The 10,246-nt window shown below is 54.0% G+C and overlaps 1 protein-coding gene across 1 annotated transcript in view; it reads right to left on the bottom strand.

Annotated features, from left to right (window-relative positions):
* The window catches only part of PLEKHF1 (pleckstrin homology domain containing, family F (with FYVE domain) member 1), a 9,168-nt gene extending 1,161 nt beyond the window's left edge, over positions 1-8,007 (bottom strand). Inside the window, exons 1-2 of the mRNA XM_010851103.1 lie at positions 7,915-8,007; positions 2-612 (exon numbers count right to left, since the gene is read on the bottom strand). Coding sequence (XP_010849405.1) covers positions 2-598 — 597 coding nt within the window. The 5' untranslated portion in view covers positions 599-612; positions 7,915-8,007. The remainder of the gene's footprint in view (position 1; positions 613-7,914) is intronic.
* Positions 8,008-10,246: the final 2,239 nt, after the last annotated feature.

A 10,246-nucleotide genomic window follows, 5' to 3' on the forward strand; every position in this document is an offset into this window, starting at 1 on the left:
TGGACGAGAGGCGCGGCAGGAGGAAGCGCTCGCGGGAGCATTCGGCGCAAACCACGAAGCCGCATTTGCGGCAGTGGTGCCGCCGAGTGAGCGCCGAGAAGCGCGTCTGCGTGCAGCGCATGCAGATGTCCGTGGCCTTGTCGGGGATCCAGGGCGCCGCGTGCTCCGTGCTGGGCTGCAGGCCCGTGGCCAGCAGCTGCCGCCGCACGCACTCCTCGATGTGGCTGATCCACTCCTGGCGTTCCGTGGCGGAGGCAGCCGACACCACGAAGGACTTCTTGGCCGTCTTGATCATCCAGCGGTTCTTGGCCTGCAGAGTCTCCGGCAGCGTCTCCAGTGTCACCTCCTCCAGCGGAATGATGTGCTGGCTGCGGTACTTGCGCTTGTTCAGCACGATGCTGCCGTACACCAGGATGTCGTTGAAGAGGAAGAAGATGCGCGGTTTGGCCTTCTTGCGGCACTCCTTGGTAGATCGTACGCCCTCACCCAGCAGCACTCGGCCCGGCAGGGCCAGTGGCTGCCCCGATGCTCCGAAGCAGCTCTCGACAGCTGCGATGCGCTGGCTGTTGATCTCCGTGTTTGCCAGGTGGTCCACCATCTTGGGCCACTCGGCTGTGGGAGGAGCAGCAGAGGAGGTGTCAGCTTGCTCTGACATAGCTTGGGGTCAAGACCACCCCCAACCCCCAGTTCCCCAACCCATAGGTCAGACAACCCACTAATTACCCCCTATGCAACCCAGGAGGCCCAGATGTGCCACTCAACCAAGGAAACTGGCTGCTCCAGAGCCACCCCTTAGACATGGAGTTCCTGGGAGGTGAGGGGTGTGTGGAAGCCGGTCCACGATGGGAAAGCAGTAGTAAAGATGTGTGACTGAGTGAGGGCGGAGGGGCGGAGGCTCAACCCTTGGGGAGCCTTGGAAGACAGGGTAGAACAAGCCTCAACACCATCCACCGCCCAAGGGACAAGTTGACTGAGCACCAACTCCCATCAGGGGCTCGCGGGAGCACTAACTACCCAGTGCTTTGGGCCTGTCTCAGGCAGAAGGAGGAGCCTGTACCAGCTGGGGAATGCCAGACAATGGAATGCTGCAAACCCAAAGGTCAGTGGCTCCCCTATCTACCAAGCCAAAGCATCACAGACCCTGCAACCCACTCACTCAGCCTGTGGACCCATTCACGAGCCACTCAGGAAGCAACTACTATGTGCTTAGCACCATTCCAGCACTGGGGATGCAGTGAATAAGAGAAGGCTCCTGTTCTGATGGAACACCACCAACACCAGCATCCCAGGTACCACTGCAGAGTGCTTCCATGTCAATTATGACTGTCTCAACTTGTCCTCACATCAACCCTAGCTCGTAGAATTACCATTGACAGAAGGAAACCGAGGCTCTGTTAGGAATCAGGCAGCCCAGAGCCTGCACCACTGGAGACCACACTGCCCAGAGCCCTCCCACAAGCAGCAAGAGGCCTCTATCCTCCTCTGCCAAGCACTCCACGTGGTAGCCCCAGATCTCACCTGGGCCTCCTCTGCTCTGTCCCTTTGACTCACCAGACTCACAGCGTTGAAGACACCCAAACACTGCTGACCCAGGTCAAGCCTGTAGTCCCAGCTCTCCCCTGAGCTGCCCCCGTGCCCTCCCACCAGCTCCTCTTCTTTTCAGAAACAAACCACCATTCACCTAGTTGTGGAAGCCCGAAATCTAGGACTCATCCTTGAATCTCCTCTTTCCTGTACTCCCATCATTCAACCAATGAGCAAGCTCCATCATTTTTCTCGCTCACACTTGGTCCTAGTTGCCCCACTTCTCACCACACACCTCCAGCAAGGCTATCTCCCTTTCTGAAAGAGTCTCTCTGACAATCCCAACTCAGGCAACATCTCCCGCAACCCAGGAAAGGGTTGGCAGATCATGGCCTGAGGGTCAAATCTGGCCCACAGCCTGGTTTTGTGAATAAAGCTTTATTGGAACAGAGCCATGTCATTCATTTACAGTGGTCTGTGCTGCTTTCCTGCTGCAACAACAGAACTGAGAGCTGTGATAGAGACCACATGGTCATAGAACCTAAAATTTACTGTCTTTACAGAGAAAGTTTGCCAACCCCTTCTGTAGGATGTTGCCCTATTTTGCTTTCTCTTCACAGAATTTATCAGGACCTGATATTTTCTTGTCTATCCATCATTTGCTTGCATGCTTCCTATTTCCCTCACCCACTTCTAAATTCCATCAGAACAGGATTCTTTTCTTATTCACTGTATCCCCAATACCTGGAACAGTGCTAAGCACACAGTAGGTGCTTCCTGAGCGGCTAGTGAATGAATGAACCAAAGTTCTCTCAGGCCCACTGTGGGACGAATGAGCCACCGCCTCCTGTCTCTGAAGAGGAAGCAGAAGAGAGCAGACCCCACAGCCGCCGCCACCGCCGCCACCACCACGTGCATACAAGCAGAGAGCACGCCCCTGACCAAACCGATCACACTCACAGAGTTTCTAGGTCACCACACTGCAGTTCCGTAAGTCTGGCCACCTGTGGGAGGCTGAAGTGGGGCCAGTGCGGGGGCTGGCTGCATTACACAACAGGGGTGCTCAGCCCCGCGGTGTGTATCGCTTGCTGCTGTCAGACCACAAGCTGTCCTGAGAAGTGCTGTCCACACCACCTGATGTAAGAACCACTATTTTTAGGCTGCTGAACTGGGCTGCATGTTGCAAACCCAGCTGATTATCAGTGACAGCCCTGGGCCATTCTATAAGGACCAGTCACCACATCCCTGTTGTGGACAGTCTGGCAACATTCCAGAGGCCACCCCCAGGACCCCTGGGACAGGCTAGATGAGGGTTCCGTTGGAGAAGCTCAGAGCAGAGCAGAGGGAGAGGCACCAACAGCAGTGACTTTGGGACCCGTGGCAGCGACAACAGAGATTCTTGGCAGAGGGGAAAGGGCAGAACAAAGGGTGAGCTGGGTGCATTCACACAATGGGCTACTGTCAGCACCCAGTCCACGTGGGTCAACATGGAGCGACAATAGACACCAAATGCTGAGTGGAAAAAGCACCCTGCAGAACGATCTGACCCTGTGTATGCAGAAATTATGCATTTAAGAAGTGTTCACAAACTATATCTGTAAATAAAAGTGGACAGGACGGAGCCTTGCACCCATGAGGATGGCTGCTACCAAAAAAAAAAACAAAAACAGGAAATAAGTGTTGGCAGGGGAATGTGGAAAAGTTAGAACCTTTCATGCACTGTGGGTGGGAATGTAAATTGGTGCAGTCACTGGGGAAAAAAGTATGGAGGCCCCTCTAAAAATTAAAAATAGAACTACCATATGATTCAGCAATCCACTTCTGATTATTTATCCAAAGAATTGAAAGCAGGATCTCCAAATGGCATTTGCACACCCATGATCATAGCAGCATTATTCACAACAGTCAAGCAGTGGAAGCAACCCAAGGGTCCCTTGATGGATGAATGGATAAACAAAATGTGGTATGGACACGCAATGGAATATTATTCAGCCTTAAAAAGAAATCCCGTCACTTGCTACAATATGGATGGATCTTGAAGACATTATGCCAACTAAAATAAGCTAGTCACAAAAAGACAAATACCGCATGATTCCACTAATATGATATATCTATAGTAGTCAAACTCATAGAAACAGAAAGTAGCAAGGTGGTTACCGGGGCCAGGGGTGGAGAAGGAGGAAGAGCAGGGGAGGAGGGGTGAGAGGGAGAGGAGAGTTGTTATTTAATGCGTTTAGAGTTTCAGTTTTGCAAGATGGAAAGAATTCTGGAGATATTTCACACCAATAGGAATATACGTAATACTCCTGAACTGTAAGCTTAAAAATGGTTAAGATGGTTTACAAAAAGAGATGGACACAAAGCAAGATCAGGAGAAAAATGGCCTGGGGGAGGACATCTGAATATCATTAGGCATGTTGGATCAAAGATTTCAGCTTTATCTACAATATTTTATTTCTTTCATTAAAAAAAAAAAAAAAAGGCGGCAGCATATGTGGTAAAGTCCCAGTAGCAATCAATTCTGGGAAGTGGGAACATGAGCTTTTTCTTTCTCTCTTTCTAAATATAAGGTCTTCAAAAAGAAAAGAATTACAGTGTAATGTCTGGGTCAACAGCTGTAAGCTCTACTGGCCTCGCAGTAGGTGACCTGCCTGGGCCTCCCCTGAGCACACAGCAGCAGGGCCCAGGCTGCAGGACATGCTAGGATGAACATCTCAGGATGGAACACCACTTGTTCCCTCCAAAACTCCTGGGCGTCGCCAGCTAGCAGAAGTGGGTGAAACCCCAATCTTGTAGCCACACACCGAGGCCTAACACGCAGCACCGAGGCAGATGGACTTTTTATGGAGAGAAGAGCAGGCGTTTCCCCCCCCTCCCCCCCACCTCCCTGCAACCCTGGCCTGGTGGGGTTGGGTGAGCTCTGGAGGCACACTTGCCCAGAATCCACCTCTGACTAGATGTTACCCAGGTGGGCAGCATGGAGGAAGTGAGGGGCAGCGCCCATGAAGGGGAGAGCTTTGGGCAGGGGAGGGCCTGTAACACTGTCTCCCTGTCCCTTGTAGGAGGCCCCAGGATGCCCCACGCTGCTGGGTCCCTCGTCAGTGGTTTACAGACCCCCTCCAGGCCCTGGTAGACCCCGTTCAGCTGTTGGCAGCAAAACATGGCCCAGGAAGAATGGGGAGTACCTGGTGACCATGAAAGGGGTCTGGTCTCTGAGCTGAGTCCACATACTGACGGGGTAGTGGGAAGGCTTTCGTGTCTCCTCCTCCGGGGGCCTTCAGCAAGTAGCAGCTGGGGTGAGGCCAGCAGGGGCCAGCAGACGGCATCCTCCTGGGGAGCTCCCCGACATCCGCCCACCACAGCTGCCACCACAACCAGAACTTCACTTCTCACCTGGTTTAACATGGCCTGGAGATTTTTTTTCTTGGCCATGTCAACAGCTTATTTCCAACCTGCACCCCCCTGCCGGGGAAGTGTGGAGTCTTAGCCACTGGACCCCCAGGGAAAACCCAGGAGATTTTCTTGGTAAATGTGGCAGCAACCCCACCTCCCCATCCCCCACCCCTCCCAGCAGATGAGAAATCCTCTTTTTATTTTTCTCAATAAAGAAGTGAACTGCCCTCCCTTAGGACAGGGCGGAGGGAGAGCTGAGCCTGTGCCCATTCCTTTTGTGGCTGCCTGCCTCAGGACAACCTGTGCTGACCCCTGTGTGGTACCCCAAGTGCTGACAGAAGGTGGACACTCATGAAGGGCCAGTGTCTGGGAGCAAAGAAGTAAACAGGCCAGCTCTTTCTTGCATGTTTTTGAAGTGGGGCAGGCTCCAGGGCTGGCCTTCCTGAACACCAGTGATCCCACCATCTGAATTAGGCCAACGGCTCTCTCAGTGAGTAAGCCATGCTCCAAGTGTCACTGGGTGGCCAGGGTTCTATGCCTGACAGTTGAGGTGTCACACATGATCTACACCAGAGGTAGCAAATCTACACGAGGTCCAAACCACTGCCAGCTTTTCTAAAAACAATTTATTGGAACATACCCACATGCAACAGAGATTGGCCTGCAAAACCTAGAATATTTACCATTTGGCCCTTCACAGAAAAAGTCTGCAGACCCCTGATCTATACCACCACATACTGTCAAATGCATAATGTGCCTGCTCCAGGGACGCACCTGACATGGGGCCATGTCCTGATGGAGCTAGTCTCCTCCACTTGGACACAGATTTTGAGATTCGAAGAGCTGTCTGGGGCCCCAACCTGGGAACCCTGTATAGTAGGACCTGGGAGGGGCACTCAGGTCCATCCTTCCATTAAGAGTTACAGTTGGGGACATTGCTTATCAGAGAGGGAGTTACCTGGCCAAGGTCACAGAGGGAGTCAGGGTGTTGGCCCTTTGGACTATCCCTTGGCTTCCCCAGATTAGGGCAGGGCTGATGTATCACCTGACCCTCATTCCCTCCAGTCCCAACCCGGACCACATTGTCTTCATGCCTACCTGACTTTACCTTCTAAATATTGACTAAAGTCCTACTATGTGCCTGGCACAGCTCTACTAGGCAGGACTAGGCACCAGGTTACAGCCGGGACCTAGGGACCAGACCTTTCAGTATCAGACAGCCTGGGGCGACAGCCAGACTAGAAAGTATCAATAAATCAACAAGGTGATTTCTGATTGTGAGTGCCACAAAGAAAAGGGCTGATGTGCTGAGCAAGGCTAGGGTGAGGGTGGTGGTCAGGAAAGGCCTGGTGAGGAGGTGACCCTGCACCAGCCTGAATGTGAAGGATTTTAGCCATGCAAAGGCCTGAGGGAACAGCTCAATGACATGACTATGGAGGCAGGAGGTGTAACAAGTAAGGTTAAAGGTGCTGTAGGAGCCAGTCTTGCAGGTCCACAGGCCAAGATGAGGATCTGAGTTTTTCTCCAAGTACAATCCAAGTGTCCTTTCCTTCCAGAGGGGCCACCCCTTAGGCTTGTCCAGTTCTATGCTTCCTGGAAAGCCCTCCTCCATAAAAAGAATAGTAATACGGAAAATAAACCAGGGGTGCCATTAACTGAGAGCTTACAGCTCACCAGACACAACGGTAAGCACACTGCAAGTATTATCATGCTGATTCTTCACAAAAGCCCCACTGGGGAAGGTGCCACCTCCATCATCAAAGTCACTGCCCAAAGTCCCAGCTCCAAGACAACCATGAGCTGCTGAAGACAGAATCCGAAATCCTCAAGTTCAGAGGGCAGGGCCCCTCTCCAAATGCCTGATCTCCAACCCCCAACCCTCTCCACCCAGGTCAAGGGGTGGCCTGGGCAGGTCCATTAGCTTGGCTGAGCTGCCCAGCCCCTTCCTTCCTTGTAGTGGGCTTGGTTGCACAAGTCCCTTAGCTCAGCTGGGCTGCCTCAATTGCCCATCCTGGCAGCCCTGGGGGGCTGATGTGTGCAGGGACACAGACTGAAGTCAGAGACAACCCCAGTGGAAATTGCATGCCCAGGAACATGCCAACATTAAGTGGAAATTCGCCAGCAATCATCCTCCCCTCTTCCCTGGCTTCTGACCTCCCTGGTGGTGAGATAACAATGCTGTTCAAATTCCAAACGAATATATCCCTGATCAAGTTACAAAGTGACTCAGGGCATCCACTTTCCCATCTGAAAAAGTGGCTGGATGACAACTCTCCCCTGCACAGCTCTTAAAAGTGTTCAGGGAGAGAGAAAGGGAAGGAGATTCCGGGTGATTCCAGGCTGGGAAGGAACTGCCACCTCTCTCTGGGTCAGCCTCAGTACTTCCTCTGTGAAATTGGAGATTAAGCCTGGCCTTGTTTCCTTTGACAACTCCCACCGAAAGTCACAAACTCAGATGCTTCAAGGGCCAGCGAGCACCCAGGCCACCCGGAAAGCGCTACCACCCTGCCTCTCCTCCCCGCTTCCCTGGGCCAAACTATCCCTGCCCACTGCTCCATACCCTGCAGACTGGGACCAAGAGTGGCCGCCCCCACGATGGCGTGAGTCAGGAATCCCCGAACCCTCCCCAGACAGCAGGAGCGCTGAGATCCTTGCTGCCCCGGGCCTCAACGCCCACAGGCGTCTCCAGACCGTTTCTGCTCTCACTTCTTGCATCCCCCGGGCACCCTGCCTCGACGTCGGAGACCCCCTTACCCATTTTCACCCCTCTGTCCTTGGAGCTCCTGGCAGCCCCCGCCCAGCCTCCAGCCCCACCAGCCAGCAATAAGCGCCTTGGTCCGTGCCTTTGCTCGGGGCCAGAATCCGAGATGGCACCGGGCGCGCGACCGCCCCGCCCGAGTCCAGGGGCCACCTAGACGAGGAGCCCGGGGGAGCTGGGAGGCAGTCGGCCGAAAGCCCGCTTGCTCCGGGCGCCCCGGCCTGGCTGGTGACCCTTACCTCCTCAGGCGGGGCCCCTGGCGTCTCGCGCCCCACCAGGCAGCCGGCCAGACAGATCGCACTCGGCTGCCGCGTTCCGCTTGCCGGAGGGGGCCAACCCCCTCCGCCCAAGCCCCAGCCTTCCAACTCTCCTCGACACGCCCCCCCGCCCCGGCGGCTCCGCCTATCGGAGCCTGGGCGCGAGGCGGGGGCGGAGCCTGGACGCCAACTCTCGGAGTCGGAGTTCCAGAGAAATGTGCGCGTGCCGAGCGGCCAGACTTCGGGTGCGTTTGAGTAGGTTGGCGCTTTAGGCGGTGCGGGCGTGGGGCTTCCTTGTCGCTCTCTCCCGGGACTGGCAACCCAGACTTAAGCCCCTCAGTCTCCCTTTCCGCCACCGCGCTCCACACTCCGGCCCCCAGGAGACTTCGAACTCACCGAACTGGGGCCTTTGGGCCAGGGAAGGTGTTGGGGAGGGAGGCGGTGGCATTACTGTGCCTTCCGCCGTCGCTGGTGGGACTCCCTGCTGCTGGCTGGTATAGTCCTGTCTCAGCAATTGAGAGATTGATAATCATAATATTAAAATTCTTCAGCATTTTATATTTTATACTTTAAACTTGTATAGTGGAAACTTTCAAACATAACACTGAAGGAAAGAGACTAATGGACTCCATGTATCCATCACCTAGCTCCAACATTATCAACCGGTTTTGTCCTCTTTCTCCACCCTCCCCCACCCACCCCGCAACACTGAGCTGAAATGAAAGCCCAAGCCTCAGAGTCATCACTCCTGGAGGGTTGCCTTAACCTCCTTCTGGCCTCCTCTCAACACTTTATTTCACACTAGCTTCTTCTTCCTGTTCCTCAAAACCCCAAGGTTGTTCTCACCTCTGGACCTTTGCACTTCCCTTTTGCCGCCAGATCTTCTCATGGCTGCATTTTTGGGATTGAGATCCAACTCAAACTGTCACCTCCTCAGAGGCTTCCCTGATCTCTGAGGTCTCCCTCATCTGCCTCACTCCCATTTTGTTATTTTGTAAACCACATCTCTCAACCTGAAGTCATCCAATTAGATCGCTTGTTTACATGTTCATGGCTTGTCTGCCCCACCTAGATTGTGAGCCCTGTGGGCTCGACTGTACCCATCTTGTTCATTCCTCCCTTTCTCCAGTGCTGAGAGTGGAGTTCAGCCTTTAGTAAATGTCTGTGGCACTGATGAGTTTGCCTTGCCAAATAGGGCAGAGCCCAGTAACTGAGAAGAGGGGCTGGCTCAGGCCAGGGCAGCGCACGCTGGGCCAGGACCAACGCAGGAGGAAGCACCTGGGTCCAGACCTCAGACTCTGCCCAGGGCTGGGGCCTGGAGGGCTGGTGCTGGGAGGCATGAGCTGAGTAGGAGGGTGACCTGCTCTCCTGGGTGGTGTGGGCAGAGGCTGTGAGGTGGGGCCCAGTGCTGGGGATCTGCCTTTCCCAGCCAGAGTGGAGTGGGGCCAGGACATGGGCACATTCCCACAGGGGAAGGGGTTGGAGTAAGGGAGGAGAGAACAGGGAGAGGCTAAGAGAAAGAGGAGGAGTGGAGGCGATGGATGGGCAAGTGAGAGGGCCACCGCCTGTGACCTTGGAGAGTCCACGTACCCCACCGCAGCATCCCCAACTCCACCACCTTCCCAGCTATTACCCTCACCCAACTGAAGCCACAGCCTACATACACAGTTTACATACAAAAGTATGTAAACACTTATAAAATATATTGCCAGCACTTCATCTTGAGAGATTACACAGAAATATCAGGATTTTCAGCTCCTCTTAAATCAGGATTTGAAAGAGCTGGTCCCCTCTCTCCACTCAGGGCTGCCCCCTTTAAATGGGGCACGTGTTCTCCCACTCACCTCTGTCCCCACCATTCTCCATGGCTTCCCTCTCACCCCACTTTACCCGCTTATGTACCTGCAATTGAATAACATTTGAGTTTATGACTTCTGGTGGTAAAGTTAAGCCTCTGCACCGGACAGAGGAGGGAGAGACAAGGCCCCAAGATCCCAGAAACTGAGTGAGAACCAGGAAGGTCATTTGGGACATTGAGACACTAGGAAATGCCATGCCAAGTGTACACATGCTTGTCACCCAGGGGGCAGGGATGGGGGGACCTGGAGGTTGGTTTTCAAGGCCATGTTGGTGACTTCCTCAGTGCTAGATCTACCACCTCCCTAACTGGGGGGAGCTTCTCCAGGAAGGTGGGCCCTGCCTAGGGTGGGGTGGCTGTAGGAATGGAGCTGGAAAGCCCTGTGAACAGGTCTCTGGCATCTGACTGTGTGCTTGGCACAGAGCAAGTGTCCAGGAAAGAGAGGCCCTTACATGA

This window comes from Bison bison, unplaced genomic scaffold (genome assembly GCF_000754665.1).
Source record: "Bison bison bison isolate TAMUID 2011002044 unplaced genomic scaffold, Bison_UMD1.0 scf7180017864297, whole genome shotgun sequence".
In the NCBI taxonomy this organism is placed as follows: domain Eukaryota; kingdom Metazoa; phylum Chordata; class Mammalia; order Artiodactyla; family Bovidae; genus Bison; species Bison bison.